At 41.2% G+C, this 20,921-nt stretch overlaps 2 protein-coding genes across 5 annotated transcripts in view; one reads left to right on the top strand and one right to left on the bottom strand.

Annotated features, from left to right (window-relative positions):
* Positions 1-1,766, top strand: part of MED28 (mediator complex subunit 28) — a gene marked incomplete at its 5' end in the record, with an annotated part of 2,163 nt that extends 397 nt beyond the window's left edge. The window contains 3 exons of the mRNA XM_026052368.1: positions 80-146; positions 928-1,040; positions 1,430-1,766. Of these exons, the coding sequence (XP_025908153.1) occupies positions 80-146; positions 928-1,040; positions 1,430-1,627 (378 nt within the window). The remainder of the gene's footprint in view (positions 1-79; positions 147-927; positions 1,041-1,429) is intronic.
* Positions 1,767-2,523: 757 nt separating this feature from the next.
* FAM184B (family with sequence similarity 184 member B) overlaps positions 2,524-20,921 on the bottom strand; it is a 42,159-nt gene continuing 23,761 nt past the window's right edge. For 2 of the 4 annotated variants that reach the window (XM_026052362.1, XM_026052365.1), the window contains 9 exons: positions 12,014-12,226; positions 10,618-10,783; positions 9,228-9,340; positions 8,710-8,894; positions 6,978-7,124; positions 5,611-5,728; positions 5,347-5,451; positions 4,480-4,663; positions 2,524-3,252 (listed from right to left, as the gene is read on the bottom strand). In XM_026052362.1, coding sequence (XP_025908147.1) covers positions 3,128-3,252; positions 4,480-4,663; positions 5,347-5,451; positions 5,611-5,728; positions 6,978-7,124; positions 8,710-8,894; positions 9,228-9,340; positions 10,618-10,783; positions 12,014-12,226 — 1,356 coding nt within the window. In that variant the 3' untranslated portion in view covers positions 2,524-3,127. Of the gene's footprint in view, positions 3,253-4,479; positions 4,664-5,346; positions 5,452-5,610; positions 5,729-6,977; positions 7,125-8,709; positions 8,895-9,227; positions 9,341-10,617; positions 10,784-12,013; positions 12,227-20,921 lie in introns of those variants that run through there. The other 2 variants (XM_026052363.1, XM_026052366.1) reach the window with 2 other exon arrangements.

Here is a 20,921-nt window from a genome sequence, read left to right as displayed (position 1 = left end):
GGGGGCGGCGCGGGCGGCGGCGGCGGGGCGGCCGTGCCCCGCGTGCCCACGCGGCCTGTCCCCTCTCTCCCGTCCGCAGGCGTGTTTCGCCTCGCTCGTGAGCCAGGACTACGTGAACGGCACGGACCAGGAGGAGATCCGCACCGGTGAGGCGGCGGGAGGGCGCGAGGCCGCGCCCGGGCTGCGGGAGCCGGAGAAAGGGTCGGCCCCGGCTCCCGGGCGGGGTTCGTCTCGAAACCGGCGTAAACGCGTGTGAGAGCTGCGCTGTGCACGCATAGGGGCTGGGAGCCGCCCTTTTCTCCTATATACATACATACATACATATGTAACACACGTCTATGCATTATGTATACATACACACATACATGTGTATTACATATCTCTTTACACCAAAACATATATACCATATATATACTATATATAAAATATATTTGCGTATATTATATATACACACATTCCATATATATAATATACATAAACACACACCAAAACAGTAACACATAGTCTCTAAAGGTGGCACCTTCTCCTAAATCTGTCTGCAGTTGAGCCCTGGGCGGTGAGCGTGTTGCTCTGACCAGTGGTTAATTTTGCTTTATGGATTTGGCCAGGTCCCACAGATGACTGCTTTGGCCCTTACTGTTGTAGAAGATGTAAGAAAACTTCTCCAGGGGAAAAGAAAAAATTAAAAACCTGTTTTCTTGCACCTTTCAAAGTAGTTCAGAAAGGCTGCAGGGCAATGTTTTATTAGAGGGAGCCAACTTTTTTTTTTTTATATATAAGCATATAGCATTAAAATACATTTTAGTGAACCTCAGGAGTTTTCTAGTAAAAAAGAATATTTTTAATAATGTGCACATAACTACTTGTAACACCCAGTAACTCCTTTTATTGTAATCTGTTCTTTCAATTTGATTGCTGTGCGCTTAGGTGTTGATCAGTGTATCCAGAAATTTCTGGATGTCGCAAGACAAACAGAATGTTTTTTCCTACAAAAGCGACTGCAGCTCTCTGTCCAGAAACCGGAGCAAGTGATTAAAGAGGTGAGTTTGAATCAACTGGTCGATACTGTACTAGGTAAGCTGCTGTGCCGGGACACTTAGATCACCGCAGCCACAGTAATTTTAGATTACTAAACGTGATGCTGGGTCTTAAGCTGGGAAGAACTCAGGCTGTCAACACAGGGCTCACCCTCAGCCTGAAGAAACGAAGCAGTTGTTAGACTGATTTTGCCAGAAATAAGATATCAGTGAAATAGGGGATCAAATAGGATATGATCCCCTTGTGGTGCTTTCTGTTTTACTAAGTACTGTTTCACTGGTGTAATCCCACTAAGGTTAGTTTGAGAACTTAACTAAAAAAATTACAAGGCCTTCCCATGTTTTTTACGAGCGCTGCCTGTTTACTAATTATATACTTTTTTCATCCATAGGATGTCTCAGAGTTAAGAAACGAATTGCAGAGAAAAGAAGCATTAATTCAGAAGCACTTGGGCAAGCTGCGCCACTGGCAGCAGGTGCTGGAGGATATCAGTGTGCAGCACAAGAAGCCTGCGGAGATGCCTCAGGGCCCCCTGGCTTACCTGGAACAGGCATCCGCCAACATTCCTGCCCCCATGAAGCCGACGTGAGCGTTACGCTCCTTGGGAATGTCCGGAACGGGGCACCGGCGCCTGGCACTTCCTACTCTAACTGGGGTCTGTATAATGTAGTTACTGCCAACAGAAATTGTAAAGACGGGGAATTGAGACAAATAAATGATGCTTTTTTTCTTCTTCTTTGCTAAAATAGGCATTGATTTTATATTTACAAGAGGGTATGCAAGGCCCTAGTACAAAGTTTTCCAGAAATACGTCCTCTCTGTCCTTGAAAGAGTGACCCCCTGCCCTTCCTCTGCCTGGATCTTGCAAGGAGGCTGCACCTACTGCACTCAAAAAGATTAGCACGGTCTGCGGGCTCGCAGAAATACTGCTCATTATCCTTAACCAGCGCTGCAGGAGCACCCTCTGCCTTGCCTGTGTTCTGCTTGGATCGAGTGTTTTTTTGAGGCGACTCTGCTGTCTCCCCTGGCTCTCACTTACATCGTGCAGGGGTCTTGGGCTATTGAAACTTGACTCCTTTGGGATGAATGAAGCTGCCAAGCGCACCTGGAGGGTAGATAATCCCTCCCTGTGCCAGTACGCTCTGCTGCTCTCAAGCTGGGGTAGAGCTGGTGCAAAAGATGACTCTGCCCTCCTGCCATGAGGGATTCCCAGGTGGCTGTTAGCTCATGGGCACTGTTTAAGTCCACAGAATCCACTTCTATTCCCGAGCATTCTGGAAGGCCTTTGGAAAACAAGTTTGTTAAACTGCCTAAGCTAAGGATGATAAATTTAGTCTTTCACCCACTGTGTTCTTTTGTTTACTGGAATACAGTATAGACATTAAATGCCCAAATATACAGTTTCCATCAATCCGCAACTCAGAGAGTACCAGTCTGAGTCAGACTTCAGCATAACAGCTGTAACTGTTCTGCAAAACAAAGGGATGGTTTATAAGCAAGTTTTAATATTTACATATTACCCTGATCTATCAGGTTAAATTTTACACATGTTGGAGCGCAGCCGTAGTTTTATTTTGTAGTAAGAACAAAATGAGAAATCAGTTCATCAATCAAGAACTAATTAAACAACCTGCTATAAACATGCTCTTCTTGGAGGTATATCACATGCTTTATAGCATAAAGGTAGCTTAACAACTATTCAAGCTTATAAACTTACATAAGCTGAAATGATTTTACACAACAATGAAACAAACATGTAACCTTAGAGAAATCACCTACAGAGGTGAGGAGTTCCTTCAGCTGGGGCCAGACTGAAAGGAGGCATGTGAGAAGAAATCACAGATTTCACGTAATTGTGGCGGGACATGCTCTCTTGAGTAGAAAGTCTTTTACAGAGCAGTATCTGCAATTTTGCACTTCATTTTTTTTAACCAAAAAAAAGATAAAAAATTATTTTTCCAAAATCCATGCCCGTAATGAGATATAAGAAAGTGCAGTCATTCCTAATAATGGATTTGGAAATTATATAAATATATGCTTTTTCACATATTGCACTATCATTTCCCAAGAGAAAATGGGAACTTCTTTCCTAGTAATTCTGAGTTGTATGGAGACACTTTGCTTTAGAAGGAAAAGTATTTTGCAAACCATTCCTGAGACTGACGGCTTCGGTTTTGGTCACCTTTGTTCTGCAGCACTTCACTGTCGTGTGCCCTGTGCAAACAAATCAGCATTAGTATCACTTATAATCCTGCTAATATTTATTGCATTTCCCACCCCGCTCCTGGAAAGGTTCAGGATGAAGTGGCTGGATTTGTGCTTGCGGGAGCTGGAGGATTCCCGAAGGCACTGCTGTCACTTCCTAGTGGGATCTGTGCCGGGCAGGTGGCCACCCTGCACCGCTCGCTGCAGGACACAGGGAGCTGGAGAGCAGGGCACAGCAGCGGCAAGGCAGCGGTTGGGCATCGCTCGCCACTTGGTCTCTCAAAAAAACAGAAAATGGCACTTCAAAAATGGGAGGCCCTGAAAATCCCCCCAAACCCAACTGCAGTTCCATCTCAAAAAAAAAAAAAAAAAAACCATAGTCCATGAAGTATGCCTGAAGAAAACTGGATAAAACCCCTTTAACTAAAACTGTTAATATCTAAATATTTATCTGAAACTGTTAATATTTAGATAAATAGTTTTATAATTTATCCTCTAAAATATTCCCTGATTTTTCAGCTCTCTGGTCTTCTCATATTAATTTTAATTTTGGTTAGATTACAGTGGCAACTCCCAGTTCCATCTATTTAAAAGAATAAGTAAGGAGCAGCCAGGCCACGCACTGCCGGCACACGCTGCCGTTTCATACGTATCCCACATAGAACACGTATGGTGCCTTGCCCTGGCGGTCATGGAGCGTGGCACAAATCGTTGGAACTTAAAAACAGCAAAAATCACCATGTGTGACACCAGAGGACCATGAGGTATCGGTTACTCAGTCCCTAAACACCAAATCATTATCCTGGAGTCATTCAGATGTCTCCGAAAACAAGATCATGCCATCTACATTTACCAAATGTACAAAATGCAAAAGGAGACAAAGGTAGGGAAGAAAAATCCATTTTTAACAGAACCACTGAGATGCACCCAAGGTTTTAAGTAGCCATGCTATTAATTCAATAGCCATTAGTGACATTTTTATTCACGTGCTGGTAGCCCTTCTCTCTCTCCCTTGTGCCAGGAGGCATTTCAACCGCAAGCTCTGCTGGGCAGTCATGAAAGGCTCCTTCTGGGCATGAGGGGACTCTTTTTGCAGGGAACCTATACACGGAGTTCACTGCAGGCCAGGAATCTACATTATCGTTTACTTCCGAACGCTGAACATATTTGATTGCCTAAAGCACTGTGAGTGCCAGTTAAGTGAAGGTCCTCACGTCACTGCAAACGGGCCAGTACCTGGTGGCAGCTCTGCTCGCCGGGGAGCTCTGCTCGCCGGGGAGCTCTGCTCCAGGCTGGTTGACTTGGGCACCTGGGAAGCGCTTCTTCTTGGCCTCAGGTCACAGCTCAGGAAGCTCTTTGCGTAGGAGGCCAAGTTCGGAACGCTGATGACACGGCTGGGCCCCTCGTCCACTTTCTTCTGCTGCATTTTGTCATAACACAAAACTGCATTACATGGGCCTTCTCCAACCTGATACCATAAAAACTCAGTATCTTGTTCTCAGCCAGCTCATGAGGAACACCCAGACATGAAGGTTCATGTTTTTTTTCTGCAGGCATTTTAAATAAACCCCCCTCCCAGGGTGAGCTGAGAAGATGCATGAGTGAGGGGGGTCCAATTCAGACACGTTTGTGTTGCTGTTTTAGGTAGCTCAGGGCTCTGCACCGGTCCCCAGCGCGAAGCTTCCAGCTGCTGCCCTCCTTGCTCCTCATGCTCAGTGTAATCCAGGGGGCTGCCACGGCAAGGGGCAAGTCCTGGGCAGCCCTAATCCCACTTGTAAGTTTTGTTTGATGCAGCAAGATCCCAAATAGCAGCTTCCAGTTACAGCAAGCAACAGCTGTGCTTAGTCCAGTGAAGGACCAAGCTCTTTTGGGGAAGCCGTAGTGTTTTAACTGCTCCCATATTCCTAGGTATTTTCTTATATAATTCTACTGAATATGTATTATATTCAGCACCTGATTGTGGGTTTATTTACTGTAAAGAATCTAGTGAATAACTCCACCATATAAAACAAAGAGGAATTTTATTGTCATGAAAACATCTTTATGATTCAAATAGCAAAAAAATACCATGATCTGCAATTTTAATGGAATCACCTGTCTTACCTTCATGGAAGGAGTCAAACATCCCAGGCTAGGGTTGAAAGAAAAGGATCGACTCCTGTAGGATTCGGTGTTAGCCAAAAGTGAATGCTGGAACTTCCTTCCTTCCTGACGGGAGATAAAGCTACATGTGACTCTTTGCTATGGAAATACACATTTGTTAGAATATTCCAAAGCAGAAAAAGTGAATATATCACAAATCAGAAAGAGTGAAAGAAGCCTTCCAGCAAAATCCAAGATATCCCTTATATATAAAAAAAATCTCACCACAAGCTGCTTGATAATCTCTTCTCTCTCCCTTATTTTATCTTGCAGGCAGCTTACAAGATGTTTATCTTCTGCCCTGGCCTCCTGCTTTCTTGACTTTTCTTCTAATTCTTTCAGCCTGTGCCAAAGAGAGAAGGCAAATCAGAGGGTCAGGAGATACCTGGGTTTCATTCCACCATAAATGCTAAATTATTACTAAAATTTTTAAAATGTAGGGACATAGACAAGTCTTTATAATAAAACAATATGTATGTGTGTGTGTGTGTGTGTGTGTGTGTGTGTGTATTTAAATGGACATCTCTCTCTCTATATATATAAACACAGACGCGTAGACTGCTGCAGAATTTCAAAATAAATTGCCAGCCTAGTGTAAAGTCCTGTCCCTGGTCTAAAATTATACCAAGCTTGTACATCACGTTGCTGGGAATATGGAAAAAAGACCTATGTCACACTATTGCCCGACATGCACCTGTGTGTTCTCTTTTCTACTCAGTGAGTTTCGAAGCCACAGACTGATTTAAACTCTCCTCACGAGAGGCTTCAGAGCCACTAAATTACTGTAACTTTTCTAAAAGAGCAACTTGGACAGAGACGCTGCTTTAAGAAGCCTCTGAGGCGAAACTCGCAGTGCCAGTCCAGCTCTTCAAATGCTTTAGGCAGGGGACTAGTTTAAACCAGGACTTGCAGCTGCTCAGAGGTGACAGGCTGGCCCCATGAGAAGCAAGTCTCCACTTCAAGTCCCTTCAAGCCTGAGGGTTGTGCTGTGAAGTTTGGCTGCCACTCAGAGTACAGCACAGAATATGAACCATGGTGGGTTTGTTTGTTTGTTTGGATGAGGCAACTTTTCAAAAGGAAAAATCCCCTTCCCAATCTCAACCCAATCATGATTTAGTTATCTCACAGTTAAGGTGAAAAGAAAAACTTAATGTCTGGATGGGCTTGAGACCCACCTATGGGCAAAGAGGTCTCTTTCCCAGGGATGTGCTGCACAGCTGGGGTTGGAGGAAAGGAGAAGTCCGAAAACAAGGATTATGTGCTAGGGGCTGCTGCCCCTGTCCCGTGTGAAGCACCTCAGAACAGCTTAATTTCAATGAACACTGCAAAGTGCCTCTGCTCCCTCAGATGGGGGGTACAGGGGCAGAATATCCTGGGATATTTGCAAGGCACTGAGAATGAGCAAGAGCTTAAATCAAAGATGCTGCTAGCTGAACAAAACTAAGTACAAGATCACGGATTAAGGCCTCTGATATCACGGCAGAGATGATTACACACTATATATAAATCCATACACAATAAATCAATCAACTATAATAAGGACAAACAGTACACATGGCCAACACAACCCCCAGCTTATTTAAATGACTCACTCAGTCTCTAAGGAGAAAATTTTTGCTTGAAGATGTGCCTGAGTGCTGCTGAAATCACACAACACATTTTCCATCTCCTTCTGGTGATCCTGTTTCAGTGCGTCGAGTTCTTTACTATGCTTGACTTGGAGGTCTTCTATCAGTAGCCTTTCAGATTGGTATTAAAATAAAGCTGAATTCTCAAGCTTGAAATCTAGTTTATAACCATTGATCAAAGCATGCACCTTGGAAGCCTTTTATTCACAACACAAGCAGTACTGGGGATAATTTCCTGGCATCTCCTTGCTGGTTTGAGCTGCAGTCTGAAGCAGAACCACTACAGAGAGCAAGGGGGAAGCTACCTGGACAAGAAAGGCTTAAGCTTTAGCCTTTCAGAAATGGAGGGTCTGCTTTATAGGATGCCAATGTCTAGTGGGTCAAATGTGACCATAATGTACTGTGGGAACTCACTTACATTAGGCAACATTATTTTGAAACATCTGGAGGTTGAGAAGAGTGCTCTAATATTTGACAGGTTGCAGGTTTATTCCTCACATCATTTCCATTAACGTTTCCTTCTCAAATGCTTGCTGTACTAGAGCTACCCCATGTACCTGCTGTGAAGACTATCTCCCAGCCCAGAACAGCAGCTTTTTTTTTTTTTTTTTAAAGGCCTTTCAGACATCCTCTCTGACATGTGAATATTTTTTCCCTTTGTGAACAGCTGCTCTAAAATCATTCCAGGTAGCTGGTGATGAAACACTCTGGTTTGCAATTTTTTGCTATCATCCTTCAAAGCTTGAAAGAAACGTCCTGTCCAAGTAACCTCCCAAAGGGGTGTGAATGAAGAAAAGGAGGTTGGGTTTTTTGTTGTTTTGCTTTGCTTTTCTTATTCTTTCTACATGCACTGACTGGCAAGCAGCAACAGGATCACTGTGGCCACTTCCAGTCTGCAGAGAGAAACCGTGCCCTTTCAGGGCTTTTCTGAAGGCTAAATTTAAAAGCATTCCCCTAAAGAGGTTCTTTTCAGAAATCCCTTTATATGCACTGATTGAGGAGCTACAACCATGTGTTCTGAGCATTAACCAGTGCAGAAGTAAACTGAAAATTACCCCCGTGCCAGATGCCTCAGTCTCTCCAAGAAGAAACTTCCATGTTACCATTTACAAATTCCAAAGCATCCCACAGCTGTACAAATGCTTTGGACAGGGAACCCCAAATAAAAGGTAACTTCTGCCCTTCTTCTGTAGGGAGGTGGGAAAACGGCTGCTACTGCAACGCAACCCCCGTGCTGCTACAACCCACCCAGGGGATGCGAGCCGCCTTCTACAGAGACAGCTACAGGGAACATTTAAAAACCTGCTACCTACTCTCAGAGACTTCTATATTTTTAATATATCATTAGATATTTCAAATAGATATTTCAAAAGAATTCAGCGTTCTGAATTGGGGTTTGTGTCCCAATCCCTTTCAAATAAGGGATTATAATTAAGTAGCTCTTCTTCAGGTAATTCCTGTGGGACGTATTTCACTGGGCATATTTGTGTGTCATTTGTAACTGAACAGCTGACTGCAAACATTACTATGGCTGGAGAAAGCAATGTGGTACCTGTGATTTTGAAAAACTCACAACCTCTAAATGAGTATGTATAGAAAAAAAAACCACATTCTGACACTCATCACATTTATAGCACCTCTGACACCAACATTAGCCCTCTTGATAGTACAATTAAAGCATGAATTTCAGGCCAACCTTCTGTGCTGTTTCTCCCTGTCCTGAAGCTGTGCAGCTTCTTGCTTCTGTGACCCCAGCTCTGCACTCAGTAGTTCCATTGTGTCCTTCAGAAGTAAATTCTCTTTCTTGAGACCTGAAACTTCATGCTGGCTTTTTTCCAGTTCATCATGAAGGGATCTGAGCTGGCTCTGGCTACTTCCTTCCTAAGGAAAAGGCCAAACTTCATGATTCACAGCCTCTTATCTGACCAGAAGAGTGCACTGGACTTCAGTGCATAACTGATTTTTCAACTGTATGTGCAAGCCAAAATCCTTGACCAAAATTGTAACATACATTCATTTACTTTTGGTATAGATTATGATCCTTTAAATGGGGAGAAAAAGCAAAAAAAAAAAAAAAAAAAAAAACCTGCCTGTAGGGAGAAGCTGTTAAACAACACTAGCATTTCAGAGGGTGACATCAGGGATAGAAATCCCCTCTGTCCCTGTAAGAGAGCCTGTTCCTTAGCACTACGTGACAGTGAGGTAGGAACTTGCCTGGTGCTTCCTCAGCGTCCTCACTCGGTGCAGCTCCTCCTGCAGTTCTGCTATTTGCTTTCTGAGGCTCGTGCACAGCGCCTGCTGCTCAGAGAGCTCCAGCCGCACCGATCCTAGTGACAGGAGGAAGGAGTGGCATTAGGGAAGCCAGATGGATGGGGGGTAGATGTTGGCAAAGGAGCTGAAGACACTGATACATTTTGCTTTCGCTCTCAGTTCTTTCTTCCATTGAATATTATAAATTTAATTGTGGAAAAAAAGTTAAAAAAACACACACGAGATCTCTGGTAAAACACAGGTCTTCTGTTCCTATTTCAATAACTAATTTGAGCAACAGTATACAGATATGGGGCTACAACAGCAATGGCTCAATATAGGAATTAGAGGGGAAATTTTGTCACTGTTTTTGAAGACCAGAGGATGATAATTGCTTTTTCTAAGCTGCATCCACTTTATTCCCTGTTAAGGCACCGGTGGTTCATGGAAGGCCACAAAGCAGCCTCAACAGAGCCCTGCTCATGCCACTTAGGCCTGCAGCTCTCTGCCAGATACTGCCACTGTTCAGTGGGCAAAGTTTGGAGGTGGATAAGGCAGAAGGTGAAACAAGGCTTTCTCTGTTTCACTCCATAATTTTTCTTGAGGAAGCAAAATATAATTTATCTATTGAATATAAAACCTGTAGGTAGCAACAAATCTTTCTAAGAAGTTTAATTACTTTCTAATTTAAGTTTCTTAAGTTTTTTAAAAACTTTCTGTAGAGAAAGTAAGTTTCTAAAGTCTAGAGATTTAATTAATTTCCTAATTAGGAAAAGCACAGTTGCATCAGGGTTTATGCTTACGTACTTATGCTTAAGTTTATGCTTAAGCAGAATCAGGGTTTATGCTTAAAGTACTTTCACGTTATTCTTTTTTTAATTAAAAATATTATAAATGAGCTTTAATAATCTGAGTTGAGGCCTGGAGATATTACAGGTCCTAGTAACGCAGTATTCCATTTAGAACTGAACACCTTAGGGAGCTTTATTCTTTGTAAACCAAATAAACAATATGTAGAGAGTCACTAGACCCTACTGCAGGCACCAACAGAATAGATTTGATCCACATACAATAATTCTTCATCCAGAAAAAGAGAGACATATATTCTGACTATGACATTCCAATTTACTGTATCTGTAAGTGCCTACCTGTGTGCTGTGTACCTGACTACTCTTGCAGCAGCTCTGCTGCTGACAGCTGAGCTAGGTTAATAAAGAACACGTGTGTGCTGCTAAAATTGGGCAGTATGAGAAGGGAGACGCACACAGCTAGGGAAGAAAGTGAATGGGATAAGTCAGTCCTTCTCAGCATATAACCAAGCAGTAGGAGCTGTGTACGACAAGAGACATTATACCTAGCAAGAGAGTTTGCTCTTTCTGTATCTCCTCCAGTTCATCATGTAATTCCTTTTTGGCTCTCTCCTCCAAGGTTTCTATTTCCAGCTTATGAGAGTGATGTTGGGTCTTGAAAGACTCATTGAATTCCCTTTTCAAACGCTCTTCTGCCTCCTGTAAGCAAACCTCCCCCCAGAAAACAAAGGAGTCATTTTGGTATCTTACTTTTACCGTCAGGATGAATCTGGCCTTTTGTTGTAGAATTTTTATTATTTTCATCATCACTTTAAATTATGCTTCCTCAACACAAAAACAAATACTGAAATGAATTAAAAAAAAAAAAACGCTCCCAAATACACCAGGTTAGTTGTATATCATGAAATAATAATGGTGACACTTATGCAACACTTGGTATTAGAAAGATGTCTTATTATTCAGCACACAAAGCCTCCTATTTGACCTGCATGTTACTAATTACCACGTTGTGCCAGACAAAGGCTTTTATCTTTCTTGCATGTGTCTTCCACCGCGTGCAGAAATGCAGTGTAAAGCACAGGGCAACGCTGTGGTTGCTCTGTAAGTAAACTCTGATCCTCTCTTTTGTTACTACCAGCTTACTGCCTTCAGCATGCTTTATGAGCTTAAACTCAGAAAGGTCTTCTGAATATAACAACTAAAGAAACAATTCTTCTCAGGGTGGTTTTACTACATACATTTTAAAAGGAGGGTTCCTTAGGGCGCCTGATTTTAACATGGACATCTGAACTTCATGTCACAATCATTTTTTTAATCATTTAATCATTTTTTTTTTCTCAGTAAATTCCCACTTTAGAAGCACATGCAGTAAGAACTTGCATATATTAACATTTTGTCATTGAAATACATTTGAACCTTTAAAAGTGTTATACACTTACAGAAGTGATTCCTTGAAGATATCTTTAAGCCAATATACATCATTATGCTTGTATGTTGTATGAAGTAAAACGTATATTATACCTGCATGTTGTATAATGTATATTATACTTCATGTAAACTATATACAAATTAATAAAGTATGAAAAAGAGAGTCCTGCTCATGACACACTTCAAAATTCTCTTGTATTTCTGAAACATGAGAGCAGATGAAAGAGCTTGTATCATCTCAGCCTAACTGCACAAGGTGGATATTTTTCTATGCTAACTGTTCCATCTGCTCTGGGGTATAAGTTCAATTATTAATATAAATACTAAAAAAATCAAAAAAAACAAAAAACAAGATGATGAGCTCTCAAAGCCATGGGATATTTCATTGCATGCAACAATTGCAACTCTTCATTAAGATAACTGGAAATAAGTGAATTTTGATAATCAGCTCTTAGTTAAATAACTTATCCCACAACGAAGACTTTAAAAAAAAAAAGTAGCTTGTAAACTGACCTTGAGTTCCCGATTTTTGCTTTTCTCTAACATTTTTAAGATCTTTTGATGTGATGCCTCCAGCTGCAGCTTAACATTCTGGTTTTCTTTAATGGTGTTTTGAAGATCCTGCAGAAGTTTCTCCTTTTCTTTGATGGCCTGCAGGTTCTGTTTCTTCAGTGACTCTTTGAAATTACTTGCTTGTTGTTCTAACATTTGCTTCAGCTGAGCCACCTTCCCAAAAAAAAAAAAAAGAAATTCAGCAGGACAGAATTAATGGCTGCACTCACAAAGAGCCAAGAGGAATCACAGACATTGGAGCACATTTTATGAACCTGTGTTGCTATGTAAAATACAAAGATCCATGTTTCAAACAGAGTCCTTTGTTTCAGTGAAGAACAACTGTTTTTTTCTTTGGGGGGCAGGTGGGGGATAGCTAATATGTATACACTCAGAATAATTTTAGTCAACTGAAAAAAAATAAAACTTTAAAGCATAAATTATTCATGTTGACCTTTTAAAGTAAAAGTCTTTGTATTCTTACTTTAAAACATTTCATTTAGGGAATTAAATTGAATTTTTAAAATTACAAAAAGACCTGAAATTAAATATTTAATTTTAATATTGATTAGAATTTATCATTTTAAAGTTCTCCTGAAGGTTCTCAGTCTCTTTGATTACCTAACAAAAAGAAGTCAGTTGTTAGCACATGTATGTGGGTACAGCTTCTACCATAGAACAGTTTGAGGTTAGAGGCAAGAAAAACACTGCAGCTTCTCCAGTTCTCTCAGGATGCAGAGACCAGAACTCTAATACACATCTATAAAGCTGTAAACTGGAACTACTCACAACAGGAACTGTGCACATCACTCCTAAGGCTGATGTTTTATTCTTCCATCTTTTAGCTTAATTGCTAAACACGCTGGATACTTCTCTACTAGCTGTCACAAAAGTAACCTCAAACATCAGCTAATAAGAATTCCTTTTCTGGTTTGGGAAGCTTTGTGGTGGGAGTGTATTCCCTTGATTGCATGCTAGGTTTCCTACATTTTGAGCACATACCTGGTTGCCTTTCTACTTGAATTTGCCATTGCAAGCATCCGACGGGCGAGCTGCTGAGAAGCTGCCCCGGCGCCCCAGCACCCGCACGCTCCGCAAGGCCGAGTAGAAATAATTATTAATACCTTATCTCTATCCTTTTGTGCTGTTACATGCAACCAAATGAGGTCCAGAGAAGCTTCATAAAACGGTGCTACAGTCTGTGGGTCGTTTGTCATTCTGAATGAAATACTTAGGTTTACGGAATATAGGATGAAGAAGTTTTGTTTCGGTGCGAGGAAGACCACATGAACCATGAATGACTGCAAACCTCACTAGCTGCAAAGATAACTAAAAACCTGTGATTTGAGCATGCAAATGTACCATGAGAACAAAATAACTCCCCTTCCTAAGCCTGGTTTCTGCACCTCACAGCAGGCCAGCTAAGGACAGAGGAGCTGTTCACCCGGGAGGGGGGTTGCAGCTGCAGGGCTGCTGCTCTGTGCACAAGCCTGCCCCTTATATAAACACTGTCCTTCCATTCAGATGGACATGTCAGGCTGTGGGCTGCAGTTAGCCAGTGGTGGCCACTTCCAGTGTCAGCTCCCCGCGAGCGCCCTGGCAGGGCTGTGCACAGAGGGCTGTGCTACTCCTCGAATTATCATTGCTTTCTGTCACCAGATGGGGCAACAGGCTGTTGCCTGAACTTGCCAAATTCCTCTGCTGTAACATTACCATTTCACACGTTCAGCGATCTGCAACAACAGCTGTAATTCAGACACGACAGAAGCCTGCAGGCAGAGGCACATCTTGCTAAGATGCCCTGTAACAGAGCTGCCAGCTTGCCCAGCTGTTTATTATTTGGCGGCCAAATCAAGCAATCAATAAAACTTCTATTTAAGTCAATCCAAGAAAAACATTTCTGAACATAGATGTCAAAATGACAAATTAAAAGGTGCTTTTTTCAGACAGAGTTCAGTGTTTTGGAAACTTAAATTATTTCATCATTTTTTAAAAGATAAATGGTTTCATTCACAGAAGACACTTAATGCACAAGTGAAGCAGCAGCAATGAGAGTGAGACACTGTGTAACATCCTGTAGCCAAGTGACAAGGGAAATCCCTGAATGATGAGAAAGTTGGCAGAAGGAAAAACATCAAGCCCAGACCTCCCGCACATCATGGGAATTCTAGGTAGGTAATTAAAAATTAAAAAATATTGCTTCATCCAGTGTTTTATGGATCAAGTCCTTTATCTTGTTCTCTAAGTGCCTGAAAATGAAACATTTAGTCATTTCTGAAACACTAATTTTTTTTTCACTTTCACTTAAGTTACCCAATAAAATTGAATTAACGTATTTTGAAATAGCAACCAGCTTCAGTTCCCTCAAGCTGCAAATTTAAACTAATAAATGATGCACCAGGAATCATTTACTCAGCTCTGTTAGCAGAGAAAGTACTGCCAATCAGAGGCTCACACAAGCAGGAAAGCTGCATTCACATTGCTCAAATCTATCTATCTATCCATCCATCCATCTCATATTTTCCACATAAGCATTTATTAAATACATTGAAAAATGTGGAAATAAATTCACTCCTGTCTTGTCAACTTCAAAGGTCCCTCCTGATCTAAATCATGATATTATAATAGCCTAAGCTCTAAGAGGTTTTTTTTTTTTTTTTTAGATCCTTGTCATCCAGTTAAATACAAGCAAAATTATCTGTTTGCATAGTGAAAAAGGGAAGAACAATTGCTAACTATTATTCTCAGGGAAAAGCATATAATGTTTCTATGTTATATGAAGCATATATATTCTATGTTACACAAAGCATAATGTTTCTGTGGGATGGGATCTGTGGCCTGGATGCCCTCCCAGAAGAGGCAGCTGCCGGAAAACCCTCCTTCTGCTGCTTGCCAACCATTCCTCCGTTTCCGGAGCTGCTGCCATTTTTTATGATTTTCTGAAAAATAAATGACTAACGGGTCAGATCACAAATGACTTTGGGTTTTACCTTCCTTTTTTGTGCATTTATTTTGGAATATCCAGTGATTTCAATGTGGTAAATTGCTTCATGTTAAGTCACAGCACTTGAAAACTTAATTTAACTCATTTTACCATTAACAGGTGGTAGAAACAGCAGAATCACATGATTTTGTGTTTTAAAGTCTCTTATTGCTACAGAATATCTTGAAAACAGTATTACTCATTTAAATACACTTACCAGAATTTTATGAAGAGGTCTTTACATATGCAGCTAATCCCTGTCCAGAGTATAAACTCTAAGCAACAAAATTTTTGGAGGCTCTATTGAATTCTTTGCAAATTTATGTTATGTTTATGGGTTATGTTTGCACTTTCCTTTTCTTAAGGCAGTTGATTGTCTCCTACTGTCTGGCAACTAAAAGATGACAGGTAAGATCTTAAATATTTCAAAAAAAAAAAAAAGCCTTTCAAATTTTATTATTTTTCAACCATAATTACTATCCTTCTCTTGGGAAGGATGGCTTGATACTTTTGAATCAGCACCCCTCAGCCTCTGATAATACATGGGCAAAAAGCCTGGGCAAATGTCATGCTGTGCATGTCCCCACATTTGGCTCTCCCTCGACTTCTGCTTTATTTTAATTCACTGTGACTGTAAGCGCTATGAATACTTGAAGCCCAGCTTATGTCTGTTCTCTACCTAAGTGTGCAATCTCAAAGGCAAGATCTAGAGACGGAATCAGAGAGAATATTTTGACTTCTTGCATCTTTTAGGTAGAAAGATTTGAGTTTGTCAGATTGCTAGGGCTGAATTCACATAAAAGGCTTAAAAGAGACTTTTGATGTGTTACAGAAGAGTCACCACATTGGAGAGTTTGTTCAGAGAGTCAAAACAAGGCACCCACATGTTACAAGGTTTTCCTCATACTACCATCAGTAACCTGTTACAAGAAGTAGGAATAACAACAACAAAAAGTGTTCTATTGTTGTCTCTAGCCTTATGTCACAGTTATTTCAATTAAGTTCCCAGGCAAGCACGTTCCTAAACCTAAGACAAATCCCAGCTGATGCAGTCCCAGCAGACGTACCTGTACTGCTCCTACTGTTACAAGGTCTCTGGCGGTGCCTATGGACCTTCATCAAGGTTCTGCAACTGCTGCACTAGTGCTGCACTTCAAAGATACTCCCTTATCATGTTGTATCTGTCCTTCCATGTTATAGACCTTGGAATTCCAGAATACTCTTTAACATATGTGAAAGAGATGCCATAGTGCAAATGCAAGATACTAGAGGGCTCTAATGAACTAGAACTCAACCCACACAGGATCTCACATCCTTCCTTCCAAGGGACCAAACAGGTGAGAATTCAATTTATTTATCCAGAAATCTCACTAATATGGAAATGCTGCTGTTCTGATGTGCATCCCGCAGAGATCAGATTATAATGGCCTGTCTGCTCCACACACTGCTCTTGCTACATCAACTGAACTAAAAACAAGTCTTATGCAGCCAAGGAAGCTATTTTTAGATCTCAAATAGTGTTCCTGCTATGTTAACCCAACCAAAAACGTGCTTTACGCAACCAAGGAAGCTGTTTTTAGATCTGAAATTTCACCCGGATTACAACTTGATTGGTGACAGCACAGGACCTAACCCCGAGGCAGAAGCTCCTGGCTGGGAACCACCCCGTGGGCAAAGCGTAAATGGGGGCTTCCTGGCTGCCAACACTCACGTAGTTATAGAAGGAAGGTATTAAAACATCAAATGGTCTCACTTTTCTGGCAACAGTGCCACACAACAGCTTCAGAAAGTAACCTACGAAGCACCAAGAAGAACATGGGCACCACCACCCCTGCACTGGAGAACATCTCCTCCCCTTCGGCAGCGCTCGAAGCCTCTGACACATCGAGATGTTCCTTAGAGCCATCTGTTCATCCTTACGATGGTGCTATGAATATAATATATAACATGATACATACTGTTTTATATATACACCCATGTGTCAAATACAATTTCCCAGCACCTTTTGCGTTTCTACATGCATGGTATACATGCATGCCTACCCTAATCTCTTCATATCGGAGTGCGAGTTAGGAAACACTTTTGTTTTCTCTTCTCTCTCACTGCCTTCATCCCTCCAGCTGTAAAACCTGAACAATAATGCTCTTTTTTGAGCTCTTTCAGTAGAATATTCTGCATCCGTGCATATATGCAATATTAGGACATCAGAGAGTGTGCCAGCATCCCTTCCTTCAATTGCTTCCTCTTACCCACTCCCCCTCCAAAACTTTGTGTAATTTTTAGGCATTACATAGGGATACCAATACATCATGGTTAATTTTCAGTTTTAAGTGCACTAAGATGATTTTGTGGAAATATGGATTTTAGAGGACTTTAGAATGGAATAAAGATGTCTGATTTCTCAGTACCCATGTTTTGCATTAAGTGTGAAGAAGTCCCACTGGAGAGGACAGCACAACTTAGGTTGAAAAGAAATTCTCCCAGTGAAAAAATAGTAGCATGCAGAAATGTGTAGTAAAGACAAAATAATAATTAGAGAAAAACAATCAAACAAACAAAACCAGGACATATCCAGAACTTTAAGAATATTAAACAAACTAAATTTTGTATTTCTAACCAGGAAATGGATAGAATGTGAAAAGGCAATTGTTTGATGCAAAGCCTGGTCTATAAGAAAGCAGAAAGAGGAATCAGGCAGATGAGGTGGGACAAAACCTTTACTTAGCCCCTGCTCAGTCTTTATCAGTCCTTTTCTTGTCTTTGAACACTCGAAGAGAGGTTATTATGGCCACTCAGAGTCCAGAGATCCCAGCTGGAAAGACCTAGGGTTTCATCTTGTGCTGTAATGCAAGCTCCTATTGACCATCCAACTTGCTAGGAGCGAAGTGGATTAGAAGCAGTGAAGATACAAAGTGATGGAAAATTTAGCTTAACCCTTAAAACAACAGCTCCCCATAATCCAGTGGTTTCAGCATGACCTACCTAATTCCTGTTGCAGTCCATCACTTTCTTGAACTAGATTGAAGAAATTTTGTATATTTGAGAATAACCTGATTTTGCTTGATAAAGCCTTGGAGCTTCCAACCCTTGCTGGCAGGAAAAATCCTGAATGACAAATTCTTATGCTGCAAGCATATCCATTTATCCATAACTTCTCAGTATTGACCATCAGGAATCACTTCACCTTGCTTCTGGAAAGGATTTTTCCTTCCTTCTGGAAGGAAAAATAAATGTACCACTCAGCATCATCAGAAGTTTTCACTACCAGTGCACTGCCTTCAGTGCTTTAAAGCAGTTACTTTAGAGATTGGCCATGAAGTGAAAGCACTAAAATGATCACAGGCAAAACCTTCACATGAGCCCACTGAAGAGGAGGAAATATCCTGTACAGAAGATTTTTAATCAGACATTTGCTAAAGAGATCTGAAAAACAAATCGTCTGAAGCACAAACGTTCACCTGAGGGAGAAAACGTCAGTATTCACTTGACAGCAACCTTAAAAGGTACATTGTTTACCGAGGTAAATAATTGCCTTGTAGAGGCTCTGCTTTTGTTCTGACACACACTTATTTACCTAACGAGCAGTCCGTGCCTTTTCAGCTCATGACACTCGGCTGTACTGATCTCTCAGTAACTGCACTCACAGCATCGCACAGTGGCTGAGCTGGGGAGGGATCCCCAGGTATCATCCTCTGGAAGATCTGCAGTGCTTGTGGCCTGCAGCTCCACACAACAGCCCTTACAGGCGCATAACTGGATACCAACACATCTCCCCCTCTTTCTCTTTTTCCGAAAGAATCCATAGGCATGTAATCATTAAAAAAAAGGATCAGATTTGCATTGAGACGTAGGTGTAACCTTAGCAAGGAATAGCATAGTATACAGGCTATTTCATCCCCAAAGCCACTGAAGGGCCAAAATGCTTCCTTTGTTTCATTCTTGATCTTAGGAACATACAGGGAACATAACTAATAACGGTATATACTAAATTACTGGGCATCCCAATCTGCTTCAGGTGCCCTGGCCACCGCACAAAGCAGTTATTTATCCTCTCTTTTCCCTTTCAATCCTGCGCACAGGAAGGGCTGGACTAGACGACCTCCAGTTCTCCCTTCCAACATATGTTATTTATGATTCTGTTCATTCTTCTCTCATTGCTGGGGAAGTAGCCTGGGCAGCCTGTTCCAGTAGCCTGTGCTCTTCGGGTCTTTTTTTAATGTGTATATGTATATATAAAATACATAAAATGTATACAATAAGCAAGATCAAAATAAAAATGCCTTAGACTTGGATTGGAGCATTATAAGGCTTGTTCACAGACAAGCACCTGACAAAGCTCTACCTCTTGCAAAAGGAAGATTCCCCCTCACTAAAGACAGTGCTGTGCTCCTGTGCCAGAGGAAATACATGAAAGTGCCACAGTTCCCATCCAGTAGCTCTGTGCAGGCCATGAGAAATCCTAACTGCAAGCTCTGGAGCACCGTGGGGGCAAGGACCGACCGTGGATTCAACCAGAGTTACCAAGGGCAGGTATGTGCAGAGCAGAACACGGGGCTGAGGAGCTGCCAGCACCGAGCAGACATGCTGCAGTGCTCACGTAATGTATACCCAGCTATTTATAAGATACCTATATCCCTGAGCACTGAGAATAATCATCCCAGCGGGCAGGCATCTAGACAAAATGTGCGGAATTCTTTACTGTAGAAAAAATTCAATGAACAATTTATAAAAATGTCCAGAAGCGACTTGCATTACTGCACATCAGTGTGCTTGCTCCTCCTATTTGTGTCTATATGTTGAAAATAAACAAATAAAATACAGTATGTTTTCAGACACTACAAATGGAAAAAAGAGGAAAAAATACCAATATGAATGTAATACTTTATATAGCGTAATGACTTGAGAAGAATTGAAACTATCAAAAAAAGAACCTAAAAATCTACTGAAGGCAAAAGAGATGTTTGGAAGGACGGCACGATACCCGTAACAAGCGCTGCAGGCAACAGGGACGCGCACTCCTTGCAACTCATAGAAAAACCAAGGAAAAGATATGAGTGGGTCACAGTTTAGAACGAGGGTAATGGCTGGATAGCAGTAAAAGGATAGAATCAAACAGAGAAACGTGAATGTTGCAAGGGAGAAATTAGCTTTAATTTCTCCTGAAAGAAAATGAGGGGATATAATCATAGCTGCAATTAAAACCAGAAAAATCACATACTTGCACAGCATTACCACTGCCTCTCTAGCAACTGAATCTCCATAGCTCAGTTTTTCAGTCTGGCAAATGGATATAGTAATTCTCAAAATGTCTGCTATGGGACTTAATTATATCAAAGCATATAAGTAGCACTAGTTACGAAAAATACTGTTGTTTTACTTAAGTTATACTAAGTCAGGAATTTTCTTATTTACTTGAATATTCCTCTGTGACTCTACAAGAAAAGATGGCAATAGACCATAATATTTATTTCCTAAAAGAGGTAAAGGTCTTTAAAAAAGCTTTAAAAAAGTGACTCGTTCAAGTTTGATCTGATTCACAGGAAGATGACCTTCAACCTGGCATCATTTTAAGAAAACCTCGTACAAACCTGTTCACATAAACAATACCCTATGTAAAAGGGAAGCCTTTCCATAATTATGGCTCATATTCGGCAGGGGAACTGCGTGCCTTCCAGCATTGTACTGCAAAAAGGGAACGGGCACGAGCACTTTCATGACCAGGTAAAACTGAATAGCATTGAGAAACAGGATTGTACACGTGCATAAACTCCAGCAGCTTCACAGAAGAAAATGAATGATGCTGAAGAATACTTAACACATGCCCGTGTCTCCAAAATAGAGAGGATGCTACAAATATCATCATTTAGTGATAGGAGCTGCTTGCTT

Source organism: Nothoprocta perdicaria, unplaced genomic scaffold (assembly GCF_003342845.1).
Source record: "Nothoprocta perdicaria isolate Ctin4 unplaced genomic scaffold, notPer1 scaffold_88, whole genome shotgun sequence".
In the NCBI taxonomy this organism is placed as follows: Eukaryota; Metazoa; Chordata; class Aves; order Tinamiformes; family Tinamidae; genus Nothoprocta; species Nothoprocta perdicaria.
This window is presented reverse-complemented; position numbering and strand designations above follow the sequence as displayed.